The sequence below is a fragment of the Silurus meridionalis genome, chromosome 21, assembly GCF_014805685.1.
Source record: "Silurus meridionalis isolate SWU-2019-XX chromosome 21, ASM1480568v1, whole genome shotgun sequence".
NCBI classification, from domain to species: domain Eukaryota; kingdom Metazoa; phylum Chordata; class Actinopteri; order Siluriformes; family Siluridae; genus Silurus; species Silurus meridionalis.
Window position 1 is genome coordinate 13937813 of NC_060904.1, and position 27855 is coordinate 13965667.

General features: G+C 37.5%; 1 protein-coding gene across 1 annotated transcript; it reads right to left on the minus strand.

Moving 5' to 3' along the window:
* Positions 1 to 63: 63 nt before the first annotated feature.
* Positions 64 to 27854, minus strand: si:dkey-122a22.2. Its single transcript, XM_046833398.1, has 11 exons — positions 27717 to 27854; positions 25776 to 25941; positions 24981 to 25052; positions 23999 to 24075; positions 21166 to 21266; positions 19126 to 19242; positions 18250 to 18324; positions 4765 to 4903; positions 1547 to 1629; positions 1332 to 1428; positions 64 to 394 (listed from the first exon to the last, which is right to left on the minus strand). Exons 1-11 carry the CDS (start codon positions 27777 to 27779, stop codon positions 224 to 226), a joined length of 1161 nt encoding a protein of 386 aa, XP_046689354.1. The 5' UTR covers positions 27780 to 27854; the 3' UTR covers positions 64 to 223.
* Between the last annotated feature and the right edge of the window lies 1 nt (position 27855).

A 27855-nucleotide genomic window follows, 5' to 3' on the forward strand; every position in this document is an offset into this window, starting at 1 on the left:
GATGTCTTGGTTTTCTTTGAAGCAAATAAAAAAAAAAAAAAACACAGCACACATTTGACAAAGTTGAAAGAATCAACTAATCAGACTATTTAATAAAAAAATAAAAAAATAAATCATAATATTGTCCCAATTTTTGGAAAAGAACAGCTGAATCAGTAAATGATAAATGATTTGCACACAGGAACAGGAAGTGCGGTGGCGTTGGGAAGAGGTGAACAGGGTCTCACTGACTCATTGCATGTCTGGTTTGCCTCTTTGACACGAGCTCCAGTAAATGTTTGCTTACCGATGACGCCTTTTTAGAGATCATGTGACGATCCGCCCCCTGAATGCGAACGAGCTTGGCCTGGGGGTACGCTCGCTTTAAACACTCTCTCTGCACATCAGCAAAAACCTAACACACACACACACACACACACACAACAAATGCAGAGGCTATAATGTCTATTTTAACTTTCTATATGTATAGACAGATCTATTTAACTTGATAGGACCCCACTTTTGGGTCTCACAGCTAAAAATTATCAGATTAAATCAGTGTGCTACATTTACAATTTAGGTATCTTTAGAAAGAAAACACTTTCCATCATCACTCCAAAAAATGTTATATACTTATATAGACAGGTGTGTGGCTTTCCTAATCAAGTCCAATCCGTATAATCAAGCACAGCTGGACTCACATGAAGGTGTAGAACCATCTCAAGGATGATCAGAAGAAATGGATAGCACCTGAGTTAAATATATGAGTGTCACAGCAAAGGGTCTGAATACTTAGGACCATGTGATATTTCAGTTTTTCTTGTTTAGTAAATCTGCAAAAATGTCAACAATTCTGTGTTTTTCTGTCAATATGGGGTGCTATGTGTACATTAATGAGGAAAAGAAATGAACTTAAATGATTATAGCAAATAGCTGCAATATAACAAAGAGTAAAAATCTAAGGAGGGTCTGAATACTTTCCGTACCCACTGTACGCTGAAAAATGTGCCTTGAAATGTTTTTACCTTTATATTTTATATATATATATATATATATATATATATATATATATATATATATATATATATATATATATATATATAAAATACATGAAAGCCTGGAGCAATCCAGAAAAGTACTGGGTTGAAAACCACGTTTATATTTCAAATGTAATGAAGAAATCATAAAAAAATGTGATTCCTCCAAACAATTTCAGGACAACTGTTAGACTCCTGTGGTCCGCTTTGATGTCACAAGCTTGTGTGTCAAATTAGAGACGTCACAAACGACTGTAATGTTTTACTTCCTTCTTGATTCTGATCGAACGAAAGGATCGAGTAGATCACACTCACTCGGTTGAGGGGAGCAGGAAGCTGTTCGTCGAACGAGTCCCCGATGAAAACGCTCAGGGATATTCTGCTGGATAGCAGCTTGAACTTGGAGATCTCTCTGTGGAGGAAAAAAAGGAGTGAAACATGACAAATCAATGAGGGATAGAGGGCAGATTGGTTCGAGTTGCAGTCACTATTCGATAGCTGTATCTGTGTGTGTGTAGGGTGGGGTTTACCTGACTTGAGACGCGCTCTCATTCAGGAAGTAGTGCTCATCCACGGCGCTGCTTTGGTGTGCCGGGTTACTCAAGAGGTATTTCTGATCCGGGGGAAAGTGAGAGCAGGATTCCACAATTCACTATTTAAAATATTTCATTCTACAAGGAAGTGTTTTGTTGACATGGACAAGGAATCGTAAGTCATGGCATTTTTACCTCAAAATTACCACAAAATTTTATTGGATACGGTGGCATGACATTTTCCCTTCACTTGGACTAGAAGACCCAAACCTGCTCCAGCACAAAGCCTGCTTCATGATTTGCTTTAGATGGGTTGGCCTGGAAGATCTCCTGCTATAGAGCTCTGACCTCAATCCTATTGAACACATTTGGGATGAATTGGAGCTCAGCTCAGGCCTGCTCACCTCACCTACATCAGTACCTGACTTTACTAACACCCTTGTGTCTGAATGAGCACACAGTCCAGTAAAACATCCTCCCAGACGTGTGAAGGTTTTTCTAACAGGAACTAAATGTTAAATGAATGGAGTCATTTTCAGTTCAATAATTTCTACTCCCATTGTGCGTGATATTTATTTCTCGCCGACTTTTTCCAATCGTCTTCTGAACTTTAGAAGCCATTTAACATGTTGATGTTACAAACACAGACAATCCACGAGAGAATAAAATGACGGCATGTACGGACGCCAATGTAACAATCGCAATAAATTCGATATGTTAATGAAGGGAATAAACGGAGAGGCAGCTCCTGACAGCTTGAATAATAAAGCTGCTTCATAACCACTAGCGTAATTAAGTCCGGAGACCTCGTGTCCTGATATCTGCTAAGATCATTTAAAGCTTTTATCACACACACTCTATTTGAGTATTTAATAACCAAATGCAGTGGAGTGAATCATCACATTTGGGAAGATTTATCAGTGATTTAAATGAAAGACTCAGCAGATCTCTCAAAGGCTCGTTATTCAAGCATTCAGCACAATTCCACTGCTTTTTCCGTGTTCGTGTACAGGATCCGGACACATCCATGAGGTAAAAGTGTGTGAAGTGTGTGGCAGCTTGTACACTGTGAAAGATTCCTGGTGATGTATACGCTATAAAATCACTACACCCCTTATTTCATATCCACAGGCCCCTCCTTTCCGTCTGATTCATCTAAGAAAAACTTTGACATGTTTCTTTGTGTGTGTATGTTTGTTTGTTTGTTTATTAGACATTTAAATTATACCGCGTGTTTGTGCGCACACAACAAATAAAATTGATGGCTGAAACCGACGCGGCTTCACGTCCTCAGGTGTTGAGATGCATTCATAATTTTTAGCTTGCTTCAAAAAAAAAATTAAATCTTTCGAACTCAGGTCAGCTTTCGATTCATGTCACAAATAGGAACCAGAAAGCGTTTGAGAGGTGGAAGGGGCTTAGGCGGAAAAAAAAAAAAATCTAATAAATGATTTGCATATTCCTGGCCACACGTTAACTTGCATGAAATTGGGTGGAACTAGAGCGGAGAAGAGGAGCCTAACTCGAGCATGGACGAGCTCCGCTTTGCCGTCCTGGCCTCAGAGACCCTGTCTGAAGACGTCTGAAAAAGGGGGAACGAAATAGGATACAGCACCCGGGCCCCGTCCCCTCCTGCACACGCAATCGCATCAGAGCAAAGTTGTTAAGCTCAGTTTGATGGCTGCGCTTTTTTTTTTTTTTACCTGCTTTCCTCACCATGCTCGAGACATCATTAAAGCAAACACAGCACAACATTTTGCACATAATTGACACTAGAGCGCCCCCATGTGGTCACTGTGCTGAAGCGCCCAAAAAAAAAAAAGGAATATTGCCTCAAAGAACAAGAAGAAATTTATCTGACATTAGTGTGAGCATGAATGTGAAACTTATACAATACTTTAAATAACTTTGAAAATAATTTCAATAAAGAGCTAAAAAAAAAAATCTTTGACATCTCATTTGGCACTGTGAAAAAATGTCTCGGATTATATCAGTCTCAGGAAAAAAAAGAAAACACCAAACTTTCTATAAAACTTTTAACCCGAGAATCTTGGCTTGTTTTTCAGACAGCAGCTGAATCATAATTTTCTTTAATGAAATAATAATGCAAATAAATAAATAATGCAAAATAATTGCTAGGTCAGCATATTCTTCCTTTTTTTCTACGGAATTATTAATTCAATAAAAAATACTGATTTAGGGCATTTTCACTCAAACTGGAAGGTGTGACCTACAACACTGCACGCAAGGGATTTACTAATTGTATAAAAACAAAAAAGAAAATTATACACAATCTGTGTATTAGGGATAGTAAGATTTACCGATTGCAATCAATGCATCAAAAAAGCTAATCATGTGGTGCATCGATTTGAAAATAAATTGTGTATCGGATCGAAGCATTTGTATCATGATGCATAGTTTTGAACATATTTGCATTTGTAAAAAACTAATTAATTTATATAATATTTAACCAGATAATTATATCTATCTATATTAATTGTAGTAGTATGTGTGCTATTCTTTTATTATTTAGAAAGTGACCAATATTTGATATGTAGATTGATTTCTTCTCGCTAAACTGTTTCTCAAGTGTGTTCTCTCGCAGCACCGCTGCTGCTATGTGAATATGACGTATCACAATGCTACGGAGACGGAGGCGTGTCCTGAGTGTCACATAGAATAAAGATTAACATGGCAGAGGTAGAGCTGTAACTTTCTGCAGACCGAACAGGAAAAGAACATCTGGATTTATTTAATCTTTTTTCTTTTCTTTTCTTTGCACTATAAAAGCCTGTTTGTGAAAGGGCCATTCGTTAGAAGTCAGAAGTCACTTAAGTAAAGTGATTATTTGTTGTTTGTCTGAATTTGTACCATAATGAATTGCATAGCATCATATTTTTTTCCATTGCATCATATTAAACTGTGTTGAATCAAATTGAAATCGTATCGCTGCATCGTATCGCATCGGCCTCAGTACCTGTGTGTATATAACTAAACCCTGACCCCAGAACACTTCCCCTATAAAATCTTGATGTCACATTTGGACTTATGTTCTTGTGGTCAACTCGGAAACAATTTGTTTCATTTATTCAGATAAGCAAGTCTTGTTTTTTGAGGAAGCAAAAAATTAAGTCTAACCAACTTTCGGTTTATTTAAAATGGCCCAGCCGACTGTGTGTGCATGTGTGTGGTGTGTGTGGTGTGTGTGGCTTTACCTGGCGCTGGAGCACTTCTCCTGAGAAATCGTCTCCACCGAAACTCGGCTCCAGCAGCCGAAGGATGAGGAGAAGACGACTCACACCAGTGGCTGCAGAAAACTGCATCATCTGTAATGAAGGCACCAGGTTTGTGTACCTGAAACACACACACACACTTTTTTCAATCCATCTATATATAAATAAATAAATATATATATATATATATATATATATATATATATATATATATATATATATATATATATATATATATATATACACACAACGCTGTTAAATCCTCAAATCTGATTGGTCAGGAGGATTCTTTTTGTATCACAGCAGCTCCTAGAATAGTGCACGTGATGTCACATGGGCGTAAACCTACAAACTACGCAAAATCGTGAAACTTCTGTGAAATGGACATGTGACACGTCTAAATATAACAGCAAGTCAAATGCCGGGTAATGTTGTGATGTCACCCGATGTCACTAGCCACGGAAAAAACAAAGCGACTATACCAGGCACGTGAGGTATCTGCGTCAGGCACGTGAGGAATCGTCGTGTTTTGAAATAATTTCACAAGGTGCGCACATTACGAGAGGGAGCAGGAAAAGGTGAAGGGAAGAAAACTGAGAAATCAACACTGGTCACAGCTCAGTGGGTCTGTGTATTGGCTACAGGGTCCAATCAATAATAAGAGAGAAACTCATGCTTTCCCCGACAAAAACACACACACTCAACCATTAAACAAAAACACTTACACTAGAGATTTATAGCAAACTATAAAACAGTTGACGTTGCTCTTTGTCGCCATTAAGCATGGTGCCACGGCTGAACTGCAACCATATTGATGAAATCAGCGCTAAAGCGGCTGTAGGAAGTGTTCAATCCTGGTCCTGGAGTATCCCTTAGGTGCATCTTAGTCAAAAAGGTGCAGCTTGGAAGCAATTCATGAAGCTAAACAAGCAGCTTAGGCGAGAAAGTTTGTTTTGACCTAGAGCTACACATTTTGGACAGAAGTACTGGGACACCTGGCTTTTCCAGCCATATGCAGCTCTTCTCTAAAAAAAAAAAAAAGTAAAAAAACTGTTACCACAAAGTTGAAGGCACACAATTGTTGTTTTAGCATTACATTGTACCTCTGTACAAAGCCAGCTTCATGTAAATATGCTTTACATGGGTTGGAGTGGAAGATCTTAAGTGGCCTGCTATGAAGCTCTGACCACAACCCCTATTGAAATATGGAAAATGTAAATTATGATACATTTGTTTTTTGGATTTGAATGTGCACTTGCTAGCAGCCACTGGTGCCATTGCTGTTTGAGATGTGCCTCCTAAGAGCCCGTAGGATGTGCTAACTGACAGTAATAAAGTTGTTTTTGCTCCTTTCTCATCCATGATTGAAAGCTTCATATTTTTTGTAAAGTGACATTTTTATGTCAAGTAATAATAAAATATATATAATAAAAAAGTAATAAGTTAAATATTTGGTTAAGTAAATTAACTTGCAACTGCTGCTAATGTCTCAACTATTGTACTGGTTGAAATTGGAATTTAAATAGTATTTACTAGTTAAACTGAAGCAATATAACAAATCGAAAGCATAATTTACTATTAATTTACTTTTGTTATTTAATCATTTAAAATTTGTTGATGATTCACAAGAAAAAGGAGTGTGAGCCACCCTGCGAACATATCACTCAGAGACAGACTCTGAGTTCTGACATATTTACTATATTGGCGAGCCAGCCAGGAGTCAAACCTAGAATCTCCTGACTGCACCTCTGGCCTCCACACCTCAGCCTACATCAGTACCTAACTTTACTAACACCCTGTGTACGCTGCTGTCTGAATCAGCACAAACATCCTCAAGCACACAACTTAAAAACTAGTGGAACATCTTTTCAGAAGAGTTGAGGTTATTATAACAGAAAATGGTGACTAAATGTGGAATGGGATTTTCAAAAAAGCACATACAAATCTTGTGGTCAGGTGTCCACAAACCTTTGTCTATATAATTTATAAGAATAATTGATTATTTGGTCAAACTGATTAAATGATGCTGAAAAATTACACATTCCACTCAGCAATACCACTATTGAAGATGCTCAACATAAACATGTGTATCTCTGATACGGAGCTGATTTCCATGAGAAAGTGTTTAACAATTCAGAAGGAGTCTCCAATGTCAGTGTGTTGTTATTTTAGAAATTCAGAGTTAAAACTTCAACAATCCAAAACTTGCGTAAAACTTATGACACAGCGATAACCTGGCACTTTCAAATAAGTTCTCCGACCCAACAAGGTCTCTTCCTTTCAAGCGCATAAACATTCACGCTGCAAATTAAAAAACGCCCGCTCTGACATTCATCCTCCCTCGCCATCTCTCCGTCCGTTCCCCAACCTATTTCTGCTCCCAATTTAGATTCCTCTTCTCCTTTCTTCAAAGAATTCTTTGCTCGTTTGACACCTTTTCACCTGGACACGTTTTTCCCTTTGCTTGGCAGGGAAATGCACATTCTGTGTCAAACCTCCGAGCTTTGATTTGGCGACAAATCGGGCCGCCGGCATTGACATTTTATTTCGAGGTCCTCGGTTCACTTCCATTCATTTTTTTTTTAATTCTGCCCAGGAGGTCTGGATTATGCATGGGAAGGCATGCGTGTCAAAGGGCAATTTAGTGAGGGAAAAGACAGGCCCGATTGGTGGGATGAATTAAACAGATAACGCCAAAGCGCCTTCGCCAATGTCGGTTATTTTCCGAGCTACTCCTCTTTTCTCTCTCTCCCGTCTCTCCTTTGCTAGCGATGGAAGTGATGAAATGAGGTCGAGGCTGTGCACTTTTCTGCTCTTTGACTTTCCCATCTGGATTAGTGCAGGATGAATGAAGACTGTTGCTCTTGTAGGGAATGTGGCGTATGACCCACTGCCGGAATGTCTCTCTCTCTCTCTCTTTCTTTCTCTCTCTCTTTCCCGTGCACACAGTCTGATCGTCCTCACAACTGATAAAAACCCTTCAAAATTTGCATGGTTTTCTTTCTCTCCCTCCTCGCTCACTCTTCACACGAAAAGACTACAGATAACAGGGCAAGGTCCAGTTTAACAGCATACTTTTTTACTACTACAATAATTCAGGAGCTCTCAACTTTTTGCCATTTTTATAGAATCACAATTCTTACAAAACTACTGTTTTTGATCACGATCTTCGTTATTACATTGTTATCAGATTTATTTGCTCTGTTGCAGAAGCACGTTTTAAAGGATTGATACATTCGGTTAATAACTAAAATATTGCCCTTGCAGTTCACACCGTTATAAAACGTAGCATGAATTTTGTACACATTTGTACAATGAATATTGTCACATTTCTTTCTAGGTGCCATGCAAACATAAAATTGTCTTCAGTTTGGCGATCACTTGTGAGCTCTGCTCTCTCGAACATCACAGAAGAGTGGAGATTATTAGAATAGCAAATAGGGATTAAATGTGGAATTAGATAGACAAAAAAAAAATACATATCCTACAGTAGACAAACTTTTGTCCATATAATATATTTCTATATATATTTGACTGTTTCAACCTTAAAATTGTCTTAATCTATTGCTAGATAGTTTTAGTTCTTTCAAGAAAGAAATGCTTGAATTAAGCACAATTATTTGCCAAGTTCTAACATATGTAAAAATATAAGATTATACATCATATATTATGAATAATCTCTAATATAGAGACACGCTATCAAGTTTATACAAATAATCCTACAATATAAATATCATGCTAGTTTCCTGAAGCAGATCTCTGGACTTTTTTTAAATCAATAAACAAAGCCAAAGAAACCTCTTTCCTTTCTCAAGAGTTGGCATTTTGATTGACATTACAAAAGTCTAAGTCTAACTTTGAGTTCTCACCAACTCCTAAGTATGTGACGGCTTTTTATGATGTAACATCATTAAATATTTTTGCTGGGAAACAAGTTCATTGTGGTTTCCTGTCAGAACAAGTGCACTTGATTGTGGCCAAAAAAAAAAAATTTATATTTGGATATTTCTCAGCATTTACACTGTATGAATGTATATTGTGGACACCTTAGCATCAGATTTATATGTGCTTTTTGAACATTATACGCTTTTATAAAAACCTCCACTCTTCTGGGAAGGTGTTCCACTAGATTTTGGAGGGTGCTTGATGAGATTTGTGCTCATTCAAATCGGAGGTGGGAAGTAATGAAGTACAAATACTTTGTTACTGTACTTCAGTAGATTTTTCTTGTATCAGAATTTTACTATTTATTTTTCTGACAACTTTTTACTTTCACTCATTACATTTTTTACACAAATATTTACTTTCTACTTCTTACATTTTTAAGCCAGACTCATTATTTTAGTTTCGAACAATTTGGTGACATAATCAATATTTTTTCTTCCCGATGCCTGCTGTTTTGAGCCCATCAAGAAGCCTACGAACAACTAGCAAAGCAGAAGTCAACAAGTAGTCTGGGGGTTACGTGGATGAGACAGAGGGACTCAGCCATGTAAATAGAACAGAGACATTCCTGATCACCTGATCATCATCATCATTTCTTTGCTTGTGTTCTATATGGTGGTTGTTCAGCCGAGATACATTTATTAGATGACTTTATTAGATAACAATACTGTCCCTACAGTGTATCACACAGTAATCACATGACTTATCCTTTAAATACCCTCCTGACTCAATAACACGATGCCATAGTCTGACATTACAATAAAGTCTTATGGAACATTTGCTAAATATGTCTTACATTTTGTTACACACACTTAGAAAAGTGGCAAAACATTTAAAAAAATTCAGGTAACCTGCATTTAGTTGCCTCTTACATTACATCACCGGTTTCAACTTTCGTTTTTCCAGATTTTCTGACAAATCTGCTGCATGAGGTAAATCCTTCGACCAAATTGCATCAGTAAAAAAAAAAAAAAAAGAAATCTCATATTATAAATGCACTAAAAAGCCACTGCAATTCCATTGTTTCACATTGAACAGTAGGGGGCAGTCCTGATTCACCCTTCACCATTCGTTCATTTGAAAAGAAAAAGAAAAAGAGGGGGACCTTCAATCTTCCCTGAGTGACTCGAAGTCAATACTATAGATTAGACTGAGGTAAATGCACGAGGGTTGCTACAAGCCTGCTTCATTAGCCTGAGACTGGCAAGAGTAGCTACAGCTCTTGCTGTGCTAATTACTATTAATTGGCATCCTGGCTTCTTCGGGAACACCCCAGAGAGCGACTACTTCCTGCGCTTAATAATTTATGCCAATGAATGTGTGGATTTGTGTGATGCGACACATAGCAAGACTTTTGATAAGTTCCAGAAGAGCGAAAAAAAAAAAAAGACATGAAGTGAGATTTTCACTCCTTTGAATGGATGAAATAATGAGACATATAGATGTGAGCACTGTCAGAATTCTCTCTCTCTCTCTCTCTCTCTCTCACACACACACACACACACACACACACACAAACCTTTCTGCTGAAGTGGCAGAAGTTTCTTTCTCTCAGCCCTGTTCAGTGTCCAATCTCAGTTCAGATTTCCCAGAGGACTTCAGCCATTGGCATGAACAGAACAGCTCAGGTGTGTGTGTGTGTGTGTGTGTGTGTGTGTGTGTGTGTGTGTGTGTGTGTGTGTGTCTGACTGGCCTCATGCAACTCATACAACTATTGCTGATCAACTCCATACAACTCTATTACTGATTATCAAAAAACTCCACAAAAATGCATTACAGTAAAGCACTGATCTTACAAACTGATCAGATTGATCATTATTTTCGGAGGAAAATCAATTTCCCAACAAAGTCTGCGTTGCCATATATTCCACTCAGGCTGCCTAATAAATTCTTCTGTCACATCAACTATTCAACCCGAAAACAGTCAAAAACAAACAAACAATACATCCTCAGTTCTGATTATTTATATTGTACACCAGCAGCTCATATAATTCCAGCTATGAGGTTTACATCATTGTGCATGTTCCAATAAATACTTCTAATTAGTTTTTTTGTCCTTGTGGCCTTCATTTTCTTATCAATACTGTCTCAGGTGTCCTACACCTGCCACTCACCCATATTGCTTTTAAATAGACCAATCAGGCAGAACATTATGACCACCTGCTTAATATTGTGTTGGTCCCCCACACAATATTATGTTGATTAGTTGCTTCTAACAGGTCACATTTAAGGACAAAATGTTCGCTTGCAGCCTAATATTTCCCACCCACTAACAGGTGCCATGATGAAGATATAATCAGTGTTATTCACTCACAGGTCATAATTTTATAATGTTATATTGTTATGCCTGATCGGTGTATACACATTTGAATTATTGTTTTTTGAATAATGTTTGTTCAATGCTAGTGTGTCAGACAATCTTTTAAGATATGGCTTGTAAAATATTACCTACTACTCATCTTAAGTATTCGTCCCATGGAGGCAAAAACAATAACTGTTATCACTGATCAATGAACCTTTCTAGTCGTCCATTCAATCACTCCATTTGTCAGCTTTTAACTTCCATCTGCTGGAGTTACTTGTAAAATAAGGGCTGCAGATCAAAGGCAGCACAGGACACTGCGTTCAGCTGATTCAATGGTACGGTCAATACTATGGGTCTGAAGTAAGGTCCTAAAGCATGCTGGGTAAACACAGGAAGCTTCAAAAATCAATACTGCTTTGAAGACCTTGGTCTAGGTTTTATTAGTTCACACACTGGGCCAGAGGAAAAGAGCCTCAGTGGTAACCCAATCCATATGACCTTTACAATTTACTGGACAAACACTGCATACAGTCAACTGCATAATTATTGACATTGCTGGGGTTGTTTGGGGAAGAAAAAAAAGGTTAGTTTCATTTCATCGTGAATCTATGAGGGAACTCAAACGTTTAATTGGAAGTCAATCAGATTTTCATTTATTATACTTGATGAAATCCAAGATGCCAACAAGGCTTCCCCATTTTCCAACCATATTATATGAAAGAGCTATCTAATTAAAGAACCTGGTCTCAGTCAAAGCTCCAGGAGAGTCTACTTAACTCCAGTAAAAAAAAAAAAAAAAAAGGACTATCTCCAGGCAAAATCTTAGCAATGCACTGGAGTCTGATTGCTGATTTCAACTTTAGGCATGGTGACCTCAAAATACAAGATTTACAATTACCAATTCTTCTCACTGTGCATATAAGGTTCATTACCACTCCAGATGTTTCAATGTTTCTATTTATTTCAATGGACCATATGCGATTAGTATTCGTGCTCATACGGGCAACATTAGATCAGTTTCTTTATTGGTTCTATGCTAATACTAAAAGTACTAATGCTATATATACATATAAATATATAAAAATACTGTAAATACACACACACACACACACACACACACACACACACACACACACACACACACACACACAGAATCTCACAAAAGTTAATACACCCCTCACATTTCAGCAACCATATTCTTAAAGGATAATACTATAGAAAAGAAACTTGGATATATTTTAGTCAGTGTGCAGTTTGTATAGCAGTATAGATTTACTGTACTCTGAAAATAACTCAACATGCAGCCATATTGTCTAAATAGCTGACAACAAAAGTGAGTAAACTCTAAGTGATAACAGCTGTACGTCACTCAACCATGCAAAGCCACATGTCCTGTTCATCGTGTTCATGTTGTTTTCTGCTCAACAAGACCATACAAATTTGTGTATCTTGTATTAGAGCAGTTAAAATTTGGTGCTGAATGTTCAACATGGCACCTCATGGCAAAGACTCTGGCAAAGAATTTGAGATGTCCTAGGCTATAAAAAGAAGCGTGACACCCTGAAACTGAGTTACAGTACAGTGACCAGGGTTATACAGAGGTTTTCCAAGATGGGTCCCATTTAGGAGCGGCCCTCGCAAGGGTCCATCAAAGGAGTGCAACAAGTCGGTTTGAATGGCCGTCATCCCAGAAGGAAGCCTCTTCTGAAGCTGGCTCACAAGAAAGCCTGCGAACAGTTTACTGAAGACAACCCATACATGTTCTGTGACAATCGGAAGCAGAACATGATGCCGTCCCTTCAGAAACTGGTCCAAACGGAAGTTTTCCAACATAATAACGACCCCAAACACACAACAAAAATGACAACTGCCTTGCCGAGGAAGCTGAAGGTGAAGATGTGACTAAGTATGTCTCCAGACCTGAACCCTACTGAGCACCTGTGGGGCATCCTCAAGCAGAAGGTGAAGAAGTGCTATGTGTCTAACATCCAGCAGCTCTGTGATGTCATTAAGGAGGTGTGAAAAAGGATCCCAACAACAACCTGTGCAGCTCTAATGAATTCTATACCCAGGAGTATTTAGGCAGTGCTAACATATATATATAACAATATTGCTCACACTAAATAATCACACTTTGAACAAAGTTTTGACATGTTCACTTAGGGTGTACTCACTTTTGTTGCTAGTTATTTTTGACAATAACACTGTATGTCGAGATGTTTTCAGAGGACAGTAAATATGTACTGCTGTACAAGCTGCACACTGACTAAAATATATCCAAGTTTCATTTCTATAGTATTGGTTTTTTTTTTAATACAATAAAATGGTTGCTAAAATGTGATGGGGTGTACTTACTTTTGTGAGATAATGTATATTTGCACACTAATACACTAATACTATACCAATACTATTTTATAATCTTTTTTACTAATATTACATTTTTTTTTCTTTTTATAGTATTTTTTTATACTATATATATATTTTTTTTTATACAGACAATCCACAACCTTCCGTAATCGTAACCAACTGATTGGCGCAATAGTGTCACTGTGTTTACTGTTTTTGAGAATTACTGTGTCTCCTTTTCTCCTGTTGTCTTATGTTTTGGTTCTGTGTAGTTCTGTGTTCTATGTTGCCTTGGTCCTGGTGAAATGTTATTTAATTTCACTGTGTACTGCATTGTATGTGGTTGGATGACAATAAAACCTACTTATCTTGACTTGAAAAAAACAGTTTGCTAAGTTTTAAATATGATACAGTAAATTATAGCATGCTGTGCTTCAGCCAGGCCTGAGTTTATCCTAGTTGTACAACCATAGTCAATAAACAACACGATTTATAAAAACTGACAAACACCACAGGCGCACACAAATTGTTAAACCACTAATGATGTAGCAGATGTTCTGGAGGATTCGGAGCCATATGGAAAGATGCCCTATAGAATCTCGATGCTTTCCATTTCCTCCCCTTTCATGTGTATACGAGACATCGGTGGAACTGACGTCTCATTTCAGCACAAGACACATTTACCAAGCATGGCTTTCATGTATAAACACTGCTTTCACTGTCCTCCTCTCGGCTGTGACCACCTTAATGCCATATCATCCATTCAGCCAAGATACAGTATACAAACATGTACAGAACCAAATTTGTTACCACAGAATTCAAGGCTCACAACTGTATTGAATGTCTTTGGATGCAGTAGCATTACATTTTCAACTAGGAGAACCAGCTCCAGCATGACAATGCCACTTTGCAAAGCAAGCTCTATGAAGATATGCTTTAAATGGGTTAGAGTGGAAAATCTTGAAGGCAAACACAGAGAGAATGAAGGAGTTTCTTCCTGCAGGTCATACGTTTTTTTTTTTTTTACACTGGTCACTTTAAATCTGGACTAATGAAAATATCTCAGCCATATCCATAGGCATCCCTTTCTCCCTTTATTTGTATATAAATGTTATATTATAGTATATTTTTTACTTATATTTTATACTTTATATTTTTATATTTAATTTCTATTTACATGTACATTCTTCAGTATTGGATAGTTGTAAAAAGCATTGTACTATATTTCATACTCTGTATCAATGTGTATGTGATACATAAAATTTGAATTGATTTGATATGATTTGAACTCAACATCTTCGGGATAAATAAAAACGCTGAGTGCACCCCAGGCCTCCGCACCCCACCTACATCAGTTCTTGACTTTAATAAGGACATTGGGTCTGAATGAACACAAATCTCCTCAACCACACACCAAAATCTAGTAGAACATCTTCCCAGAAAAGTGGAAATGCAAAATATGCAAAATAACGTTTTCAAAATCTTATGGTCAAGTGTTCACAAGCTTCTTTTTTTATTATACTTCAAAAGGGTACAATAAGCACTTCTCTTTTCTCTGAAAAGCTTCTTCAGTCTAATGATTGGAAAAAGTATACGCTCAAACACGACAGAAAGATTTGCTCGTATCACATCTGTCCTTCATAACCCTGAATAGCTCAAACGGCACTGTTCAAAATTCTTCTCCTGACCTTTAAAGCGCTTTATAACCGTGTCTATCAATAGTGGACTGAAATATTCCTGTCAGCTCTCCTCCACCGGTGGTGGAATCATTCGGTTTCTTAATCTCTGTCAAGATGTAAATAAATAAAATAGCATTTTTATTTACCAAATACATTTTTCTTCCTCCATAGGCATAAAAACGTCTAACTCTGATGTATTAATGTATGCAGCGCACTACACACATGTTCTGCCAGTCCAACTTGGCTGTAACAGTTTCCCTCTGACCAACCAATCAGAGGACAGAAAAATGCTGACGCTATTTTGGGCCAGCTAGCTGACCCTGTGAGGCAAATTTTAAATCTGATTGGTTGAAGAAACAGACCCATTGCTTATATTCTCTAATGTAAAAATACCAGCAGCACAGACAGGCCCTGGGCAGATTAGATTGACATGGCAGCACATAGAGGCTGAAATCTGATTGGACAAAAAGTCTACCATCCACATACACGTACTGGAAGTGCAGTGCAGCCAAGAGAAACACTAAAAAATGAGGAGAATAGACTGTTTCGAATAAATTAATACAATTTCATAGAACAAATATTAGAATTTAGGTTATAAATGTAGGTTAGTGCTTCTGGTAGTGTTTAGACAGGCAGAGAAGGCTTTGTTGGCCCCAACTGCCCGCCACTGGAAGTCACAATATCCATGATCACAAAATCCATGATTTACACAATCATAGTGCACAGTGCAGTGTATAAAGATTTTAAAACAATGCACTATAAAAATATATATTTTTAAAATTTCCCATTTGGCTGGATTTTATTAATTTATTGAAAAATTCTTGCATATTCCTAAAACACCGTCTACTGTAACCTTGTAATCTATTGTAATTAAAACCTATTGAATATATAAAAAATAATTAACTTCACTCAATAAAATAGTCACTGCATTGCCACTGCATTTCTAGCTCCATTACCCAGTGCATGAATGACAGGTATCAAATGTCTGCCTAATTCAACTTTAATGCAAGTTGCCAAATCTACTTAACGCCTCCATAAGTAACAAAATCTGTTACACAACTCTATGTAAGCAATATTAACTTAAGTCGTAAGTTAATATCCCCGACATTTATTTTGCCGTGTCTAAATAATTGAATTGCATCTCGGCCTTTATTATACTTGCCGGAGCTGAGGGCCTATTAATCACAGCGTAATTGGACACACATCCTGGTTAAATGCTGCTGCGCCACTTTCAATCACATATAAATGAAAGCGTTGTGCATTATTCATTCGTTTATCTGACTGAACCCTCCCAATTGTGTTACGCAAGCCCGGGAAATATAATGGCGGCTGGAGGTTATGAATCAGGATGCGGAGGGAGATGACTCGCATGAGATTACTCGCACAGTGCCGCTGAGCAAATCTCTCATACATCTTCGTTATTTTAGATTCGTCCTGGGAAACGCAGCAAACGCTCTCCTGATCCTGAGCAAAAATGGCAGAGATCAAAATACAGCGATCATTTGAAACCGGGATGTCTCCTATAGCAAACATATTAATTATTTAATAATATTATACTATTTGGTTTTTATACCACAGCAAATCTGATTGGGCAGGTGGTAATGAAATCAAATTGAATACTCTATCATGTCACCCAGTTATTATTGATATTATTATATATCTATTTTATATGCATCTTATGTATACACAATTACTGCATGTACTTTATCCATTGTATTATACCCAGTGGTGGACAGTAATGAAAAAAATTTAAATTGTTACTGTTCTTAAGTAGCTTTTTTATGTTTCTTTACTTTACTAAAATATTTCCAGTTGAGGAGACTTTAACTTACATTTCGAAGTCAAATTTCTTAATTTTTTCTTAGGATTGCAAAAAAACCTGACTGGTCAAAAAAAAAAAACTCCTGACTCTAACTTGCCACAACACCAGTGGCCTTATTTGCGTGATTTTTTTGAAGTATTTGAAAAGAATGTTTTGGGCTCATATTAATAATAATAGATATCAATTAATTATTCGACTCATCAATATCATTCTATGTATAGACTGGTGTGCTGAAAGAAACATTAGAGTCTTTTCATATAAACTGAGTTGATTAAAAGTCTCAACACAAAAATGATAATAGGAACATTATATCCATAAGAAAATAAAAGTACCTTGGATACTTAGGTACATTTGAAGAGGAAAACCTGCCCAAGATCTCTACGGTCTAATTAAAATCTTCTTCTAATTTAATAATAATATAACATGGTCTGTCTAAATACTTAAATACAGTGGTACCCCGCTTATCGCAGGTGTTTTCTAAATGAATGTGCTTATAAACAACTGTAACTGTAGTCACAGGTCATGCGAAGTAGGACACCAGTTGCCACATCATCTGTGTAAAGCTGCTTTGAGACAATGTCCATTGTTAAAAGCGCTATACAAATAAAAATGAATCAAATTCAAATTAAATTGAGTTGCAAACTAATTGCATCCATGAGTTTTTGTGTCATTAAACTTATATGGTGAGTACAGTGATTTTTAAAAGCGAACCAATGTACACGATGCATTTGATGGACTGGAGGAAAAAAAGGGCAGAAGGATTTAACACCAACAGCTTCATTGTAGAAACACAGCACAGACATATTATTTACACCTGGACGGACGGACGGACGGACGGACACTCACTCACTCACTCACTCACTCACTCACTCACTCACTCACTCACACTCACTCTCTCTCTCTCTCTCTCTCTCTCTCTCTCTCTCTCTCTCTCTCCCTCTCACTCCCTCTCACTCCCTCTGATAATTGCCCCTCTTACTTAAAATTCAATTTATAAGCCCATGCATAGTTTAAACAAAGGAGTTGGGATTGGTTAAGAGGAAAACAATGTAAATGTGTGAAAACTGGTCCTTTTTTAAGTTTTTTAATGAGATGACGGATTAATAGGTGGATCAGCTGCTTTATATTTATAAGACGACTGGCCAAACAGTACAAGAGAGTAAATTATAGGCAGTAGATTTCTGCTGACTCATCATGACAATGATTTGCACACTGATATGAATTAAGGACAGCTTCTAACGCTCCCTGAGGTTTGATTAATTGGGCTCTGGATTAAAGTGATGAACAGCAGGACACTGTCAATTCCCATCTCTCCCACTCCCTCTATGTTTCTCTCTCTCCCTCTCCCTGGCTCACTCTGGATGACTCACCAGTACTGCTGCCACGTCTCCTCTTCAAAGATGTCCTCTGGAATAGGATTGATCAGCACCAGGTCCGACACTTGCCTGGACAAACGGAGGTGGAGACTGGTTAATGCGTTTGTTCTCAGCGTAGAAAAACAGAAATCCCATCAGGAGCATTCCATCTTTAATACTGATGGGGTCGTTGCCATCACAGGTGCAATATTTCCCTTGCACAGGCGCCACCGAGCAGTCACGCCTTAATTTAAGGGGGTTAACGGCTACACGTGGGCGCTGATGAAGTGGTAAATCTGTCTGAGGGAGGATGTGGGGATATAATCACGCTGAGATAGAAGAAGGATTTATGGAACGATGCCTAAGCCCCCAGCTAAGATTTGTGAGAGCTTGGTGGAAATCTGACCTCACCATGGCAGGTCAATGTGTATAGCATTCAAAGGAATTCTTCGCCTAGACTATATCTACTAGGTTTGTAGACTATGTGTGATTATAGACATTACCACAAATTATGACTTGAGTTTTTCCGTGTACGATCCGTTGCTGGAGCGGCTTAGAAAATCTGATATTGGTAAAATCCATCCGTCGACCTCTCCCTAAAACTCCCACACGTTTGGGAAGATTGCATTTTTACCCCCATCTATAATTAATAAATCAATAATTTTTTTTTGTTCCTGCGTGTTCTTATGCATTCTTTTTCAGCTGCATATTCAGACAGATGGCTATATGGCCAAACAGATGGCTATATGGCCAGACAAACAGACAGACAGACAGATCTGTCTGTCTGTCTATCTGTCTATCTATCTATCTATCTAGAAACATTAATGTTGACAGAAATATAAACTGCTTCAAGCCCAACAAAAGATCATCTCATTGAAGACAAGAACTTACACGTCATAAATGTGAGTATAAAACCTGGCGTTCAGCGCACCCAGCTCGGCCCCGACCAGTATGAAGGGCGTGGCTATCTCAGCAGCTGTCACCAACCGGTGAAAGTCGTCCACCATCCTGATGGTGAGGAAAAAAAAGAGGAAAAGAAAGACAGAGGTCAATGTGTCGCAGTCAACACACACAGCACAATGAGTGAAGTGTCGACAAAGCACATGTGACACACCATTTATCATCTGGCCATATTATGACATGTGGACCCGCAGACCCCTTACCGTCTCGGACATTAGCAGAGTGCTCAGCTCTGTCCGTGTCAATTATGCAGAAGACAGAACGAGGTCAAGGAGATTGAGCATGAGCGTGAGCATATAATTATATTAATTAACAACATGCATAAGCGGATGGGGGTCAGAGATCATTATAGCTGATGGAGTTAAGCAGAAAACAAGCATGTAGGAGGTAGAAATGTAACACTCAGAGCTTATATATGGGAAAGAATCATAAGGTCATTTACTTACAAGAAAATAAGGGTAAGGGCATTTATAGATAGTTTTTCCGGGTAGCATCCGTTGCTGGAGCAGTTTTGAAGGTCTGCTATAGGTTGAATAATTGGTTAGTGGCAAGCAGGATCGAACCTAGCTATCGGTATCGGTAATCAGTCAACCTCTACATAAAACTAAATGGCATGGAAAAATAGTATGGGAAAAATAAAAACTTACAGTTTTTCCGGGTTGCATCATACAGTACGAGAGCAGCCTCTAGAGGCAAATCACTGCGGCCCCACGTAATTTATTTGAAATGTCTTTTTTATTAATTTTGTATGTAACTATTCATATTTATTTGGAGTGTTACTTTTTGTTTTAGTTTGAATGCATGCATATTTTCCTCAATATTTATTATACTTATATATTCACATTTAGCACATTTTCATGATTCACTATATTTTTATTTTAAATTTTTGTAATAAAGTTCAGTACTATTTTACATGGAGTGTTATATTTGTTGTTTCTTTGTTTTCTCCAGTATACATTTTAAAAACTACCGGCTGATTAATCGGTTAACGGCAAGCTATCGGTAAAATCCATCTTTTGACCTCTAATGCTAACCAATGTAAATCTTAATAGAGCTTGCTTTGTGAGCAGGGACATTCTCACATTAAAGTTCGCGTGCCTCCAACTTTGTGGTAATAGTTTGGGGAAGAACCATACATGGAAAAGTAAGGTGTCCCAATACTTTGGTCCATAAAGTGTATATTCTGAGGTCAATCAATCACCTTTTGACCAATCGTCAACGGTTACACGAATTTGTCATGTACATTTGTGCGATTATACCATACATGTTATTCAAAACATCTCTTAGCCGGGCCACAGGACAAAGTCGAAAAGAAAGTAAGACATTATTTTGTGTCCTTAGAAATCCCAAAGCAATTTAGAAAGGTATTTGCTTCTGTGTGGTTCCTTCAAAAAAGCTTAAATTAAAGATCCTGACATCAATCTGAGAAGTGAGAAATGCACAAGTAGACATAAACTGCGTCATCTATTTTTTACGGCCCCTCACCTGACTCACCTCTGCCGACAAATCAAAGCAAAATAAAGAAGTCTTACAGCGGTGGGCAGAGGAAGCATTCGTCAAAATGCCTGCTTTTGGCTGCTTATTGAGTTCCACGAACTCACGATCCTATTCCACATTTAATCTGCCATAGATTTTGGAGTGTAGTTTTGGAGATTTGTACTCATTCAGCCACATCCTAATCCATCCCAAAGGTGTTTAATAGGGTTTAGGTCAGAGCTTTATAGCAGGCCACTCAAGATCTTTCCCTCCAAACCCATGTAAAACCCATGTTTATAAAACTCGCATTCTGCCCAGAAGCTTTGTTATGCTGCGTTTGTACATTACAGAGAAAGCTAATTTGTGAATCTTATAACCTACATTACACAAATAAATAAGTAAATAAATAAATAAATCATGTAGAAAGTAAGAACACATGACATGGAGTGAGTTGAAGAAATGATGAAATCAAGGAAACATTATAAATCTGAGTACCTTCCTGTTGTTGATAATCTCCACACTTTCTCCATGCCTGTAGTGTCATTCTGCGGAGCTCTCCTGCTAAAGCCCAGGCCTGCTCGATCATATGCACACACCTGAAAGAGTCCACATCGAAGTCACACTAGGAATGATCTCATGCCTTCATTTCTGTTTTAAATTAAAAAAAAAACACAAACACAAAAACAAAATTCCATATTCATGTATTTTTTTTCTTATTTGTGTTATCAAACAAAGTGGAGAAATTAAAATACCAAAGATGTTTTTATTTCCGATCTAAAATCTTAACCTGGATGTTTGGCAGCCAATGAAAAAACATTTGCACATTTTAGATAATGTTTAATAAATGAAGCGAACTGATTGCATCTCACTATTATTTAGCAAGAGCCAATAAATAATAAGCCTATGGGCAGATTTGATTGCTAGGGCTCATCAAAAATAACTGATGGCATTGGAAATGACAAAAGACAGAAGAAAATGAACAAGTGTGTGAGAACGATGAGATTTTACAAATAAACATGGAATCTCTCTCTCTCTAGTTCTTTCTCTGTCTCCCATTCTCTCATTACGTCAGAATTGTCCACAACTGCTCAATTACAACATGATAGTGTCATAAAAAGCTGATTGAAGTTCACCCAATAAACTCCCTAATGAGTAATAATGAGTTATAATGAAACTAAGCTAAATCTATTACCATCTGCAAAAAAGGATTGAAAATACATTAGAAGATGTAAAATCTTCTGGCCGGGCGTTTACCCTGTGCCGCCACTCTCTCAATCATGTTATTCGACGCACTGCGACGCACTAAGATACTGCCATCTTTCACATAACGCTTTCCAACTCCTGGCATTCAGAGCTCATTACATCCCAGTATGAGACTAAAGATGGTCCAGATACCCAGAGTGCTCAGGTTACATCACCTGACACATGCTTCAGTGCATGAAGATTCTGCTGGAGCTTCATTAAATAGCACATTCACTAAAATGAACAGATGTAGTCTCCCATAGACTGAGACTGGATGGGGTCCGATTTCATAAGTTATACTGTAGAAAATACTTTATTATTTCTCCAAACGATTCATTGAACGAAGAAACATAATGTGTAAAATGGGGATTTGCAATACAATGGGGGTGTTGTTTTAACCAGTAGAAGATCTCCAACGTCAGCTGAAATGCCTGCATTCCTCTTTTTTTAATATTAAACTTCACTTCACAAGCACAGATTTCAAATCATCTGCATAGTTTTACCTCTAATACAAATAATATTGTATTAATAATAAAAATAACAATAATAATACAACATTTGTTCTGGTTCACTAACATATTGGTTTCTAGGTAAAAAATATTACTACAGTACTGTTAAACATCAGCAAGACACAATGCAATTCTTTTGTATTACAATGAAATATGTATAGTTTGTCAAAAAAAGTAGGAAGAAAAAAACCAAATTCACCAGAACCACATTTAACAGCAATGTACAAATCAACATTATAGCTAGTCAACTATGAACAGAACATTTGGCCAAACTGTGTCAAAAATCTCACATACTCAAAATCAATACCTTGTTGTTTATAGAACCGATACCACAGCCAGGTAAATATTGAGTATAACCTCACTCTTGCTCGTAAAATGATGCTTAAATACAAGCCTGTACATTTATGCTTTTCACTCTTGTGATGAACAGAAGTGGCTCTAATCATTAAGCAGGTTTAATCGCCCACATAATGACTCAAGCTGTCAAAGCAATCACGTGTTGATTGCCTGAATCGAGAAATAATGTGCAGTGGAGATAAAAGCTGTCCGATGCGCGAATCAAAGGAGATGAAGGCATCCTACAAAATATCGAGATGTTAAGGGTAAACTCCTCTAACCCGTCTCAGAGTAAATAACTGACCCAAGGACACTGAAAATAATCTGGACAGAGCAGAGTGTAAATTTATCTGGGAATAAAGCTCCAAACTCAGCTAAAATGTCTGTATTTTTCTTTTTAATATCAATCAAGTTACAACATGGTCAACTTTTGCAATCTAAAGGCCATCGTTCGCTTTACAAGTACGGTGTTCTATATCTTTCAGAATTCTTGGATTGCACAGATTATAGCTTCTAGTCTTCAAACATTATATACGTAATAGAATGATGATATGCGCTTTGTGATGATCATTACACCCTTATTATTTACCCACAGGGTCAACTTTAAGACATATACAAGCTTACAATACCTGCTTGTTTAATTGCCTTTGCCCTTATTTTATTAGTATTAGTTATTTAGGTATTGCATGGAATTTACGTGTCATATAGAAAAAAAGTGGCGTTTTCCTTGTTTTCACAGCACTATGCCTGGTGAAAATAATGATACCGGGCTGCATGTCTCTCCGCTGTAATAAGTCATAAGTGATGATAGTGGTGAGATATATCAAGGTATATTTGCACCGGTTCAGTGCGCATCATTATCCTGAGGCCACCACACTTTACCTTTTATATAGTCCTAATCTTTACATCTCCTGTTGCCCCTGTTGCAAGGGTCCCATTACACACACTACAAACAGAACAGTCACCGCTTTTAAAGCTTCTCCTATGCCACATGAAATTTCAAAAAACAAAACCGCTCCATGTTCAGGAAGCAAAGTGTAGTATATCTCGTTACACAAGCTCTTCTCCAGACCACCGCTTCTGATCCAGGTGGGCATTTCCAATGAATAAAGATTGCACACTCAAGCGCTGTGTAATGGGGCTTGGTGACTGTGATTGGCGACCTGCTTCACTGCAGGAACACAAACTCATTATCAAATTGCACACCTCAGTAGGCGACCCCTCCATCTGATTCGACTTACCTTTGTGTTTCGTGAAACGCTTTCTTGCACTTGATGCCAAATATCGGACGACATTCCAGTCGGAGCGTCAAGCAACACTGAAAAGGGGAGCAAAAAAACTTGGATAAGGTCACAGGGACGATCCAGCAGTGGATAATCTGTGCAGATCTAAATCTTAAGGCAATGTAAAATATATATACGTGCTGTGATCATGTGATTGCAACATAATAAATGCTATTGTTTCTGTTTAGCACTATGGGTATCCATGTCTTTATATGGATTTAAAGTGGGAGTGGTCTTACATCAATAAAAAAATTGGGTGCAGAAAACAAAACATTTCACAAACTAACAAATTTATAGAACTGGTGATTGATTTTTCTTTGCTGCTGTAACAAAGAAATGTACCCACTGTGGGATGAATAAAGGTATAACTTATCTTAGATTGTATAGTTGTTAGTTTGTATATGGGTTTAAGTTCAACAAATTTAATTTTAAAAAATCACATATCAAATTTAATCATACAAACTATCAATTATATAAATATTCTATCATCCAGAGGTTATAAGCAGAAGTGTTGATGTGTCAGCAATCTGCAATTTCACAAATAAAAGGCTAAAAATATTTGCAAATATATGTGCTACTTTGAAAATCGTATTTGATTACGGTTTTGGGTTCGATTAACATTCGACACTGAATTTTGAATTCCGATATATAGAATATTCAGAAATACTGTATAAATAAGGAAAAAACATTACCAGGAGGCTCGTATAGAAAAATATCCATGATGAAGTGGTCATGTCACATTCTCCTACACTATATTAGTGACAATAAATGAAATGTTTTAATTTCATGTAGAATTCTTTAAGATGTGTCAGGGAACCACCAGCCACACCTCCCCTCTGCACTCAGCACACTCGCAGCACCTCGCCTTCAAACTAATCACCTTCACCTGTCTCCAATCTACACACTTTCTTTATAAGTACAATATACAATGAGTTTTTACCAACTGGTTGTCCTTGGCCTTTGCAGATGAGGTTGATCTTCTGTCCCAAGCCTATATCTATTAACTGTGCGTCTGGGGGGAAAAAGAAAACATATGATTGATGGATGGATTGATGGATGGATGGATGGATGGATGGATGGATGGATGAATATTTTCCTTTCACTTGAACTAGGAAACCCAAATCTGTTCCAGCATGGCAATGCCCCTGTGCACAAAGCCAGTTTAATGAAGATCTACTTTACACCAGTTAAACGAGTGAAAGATCTCCTACTATTGAGCTTGGACACACAACCCTACTAAACACCTTTAATATGAATTGCAAACTGACTGCTCCCCAGGTCTCCTAACCTCACCTACATCACTATCTGATGTTACTAACACCCATGTGGCTAAATGAGCACAAATCTCCACAACCACACTCCTATATGTTGTCTTATATGTGTCTGATACAGGATTCTAGCTGCTCAACAGTTCTGGGTTTCCTTTGTTGTGTTTTTCATTTAATTGATTTGCCAAATGTTTTCAAATGGTGAAAGGTCTAGAATTGAAATGTTATATATTCTCAGTTTAAAACTTGAGGTTGTTTTGTTTTGAAGAGAATATGGATTTATGAGATTTGTAAATCATTGCATTCTGTTTTCATTTACATTTTGAACACTGTACTAACTTTTCGGGGTTGTGGATGTATTTTGAAAATATTTAGGTTTCGATTACAGTCCAGATTCATTCATTTCTATTTTTGTCCAGTCATACACTCAACCGGTCTTCTGCTCACTTATAAATGTGAAAACGTACCTCTTGGTCTGAGTTCTTGTTCTTCTCTCTGAAGCGAGGCGTAATTAAGGAAAGGTGGTATGAAAATGACAAGCAGGAGAATTTTTCCTAAAAACATCACGGTCGTCCAGCAGCTCGTCTTCAGCTGCTGCTGTTTAATGGAAACGGGCGCTTCTGCTGACTGTGCCTAAAAACAAAAAAGAACACATTCAACCGACATTCTTTGGACCGAGAAAAGTAGTCAAGATATAGAAGTTGTAGAATATGTTTTCATGAATACTGCAGACATAATACACATGATACTGCATTTCCAGGCAAATTAAATCAAATCATACTGAAAAGATCATCAATATTTGGTGTGGAATTTTTCAACAATCAACAAAAGTAACATGACATTTGTTGGCTTTTAGTTTGTGACTAAATGAATCGGGTTTATTTTACTGAAACGGGTTTGTACATTGCCCACAATGCCTTTCGACTTTTATTGACTTGGATCTTTGAATGCCGTCGGTTGGTGGAAGAATGCTGGAGATGGAGCCAGTTCCAATTTTCTCTGCTCTAAAAAAAACCCCAAACCGTTAAGCTTCCACCTCCATGTTTGGGTGTGAGGCATCTTCTGTTAAAGCAAATGCTCTTTTGCACAATATTTTGTTTACATTTTTGCTACTGTTCACTTTATCTCGTTACAGGTTTACTGGCGGAGCTATTTTGTGTTTTGTTTATTGTCTTGCACTGTCTTGTGTTGTCTTTGCACTGTATGCACCAGGTGTCTCATATTCAGCATAGCGATTTCAGGTGATAAATTAAACCCGACGTGGAGAAAGTCTTTGCAGACGAAATTTCGGCATTACATGTTTTGCAAATCGCTATCCGTGGGTCTTTCTCAGATATACTGAAATACGTCCACACCGCAGACATGTTGCTTCAGACATGCACGTGCAGGCCGCGCTTTCTGTTTGCGTCATCACAACAAACTGTTTCGGCCGTGTTGTTTCGGTGATCAAAGTCTTTCGGCCAAAAAACAAAAATGGTGGCCAAATATTCGGTGCATCCCTAGTGGCAAGGACACTTATTAGTCCTTGGCCCTGTGTTTTTCTGTTTCTGTGATTGTTGTTTTATGTTGTTGTATGTAGCACCAGGGTTCGGGAGGAACATTGTTTCATTTCACTGTGTACTGCATCAGCTATATATGGTTGAAATGACAATAAAAGCTTCTTGACTTGACTTGAAATAATGTCCATTTGAGCTTATTTGTCCACAGAACTTTCATCTAGTCATTCACTGTCCAGTTCTTGTGTTTTTGCATTTTTCCGAATTTATTCACATAAACCAAAGGAACATGTCTCAAAAACCATACAGACTGAATGTTTCCAGACTTTTTAGACACTTTAATTGTCCTATAATATCACCATCATAAGGGTATTATAACTACTGACTTCTCCCAGAAATTAAAAAACAGCACCATCAAGAAAATGAACACCAAAAGCTCTAAAAAAAAAAAATCCATCAAAAATATTTTTATATAAATATAATTCACGTGTTATATGGTTAAGCTTTCCTTTAATTTGCATGAGCTCGTGACTATAGCTATATATTTCACTTTAATTTTAATGTAAGCCTGTATAAATAGTGTATATTAACAAATATTATATATAATTCATTATTAATTACATTGTTGTAGACAAAACTACATATTTATTATATATGAACTGGATTTCTTTCAGGAAATCTCTTTATATAGACTACTTTATATTGTGTAGGTGTCAAATGCCTCTTTATATTTCTTTAAGTGCACTAGGTAGGGTGCAACACCAACTATTTCCTGTCCTCTGTGTGCCACCTGTATAGGGAGCACTGAAACATTTGGGATACAACCCATCAGTAGTAGCTACTTAAGATTAGCCTGGGTAACTTTAGCATGGCGACTGAATGAGATCACTAACGATGCACAAAATATACAACCTTGTTTTTCTCAGACTGGACATTTCCTGCGGCTTCATGCCCAACTGCTCTCCTGCGCGCCATCGGAGCTGCAACAAAAAAGTATGAATGAATGAGTGACGCGAAAGTAACAGGAAAACTTCCGCAAACACGGCAGCCG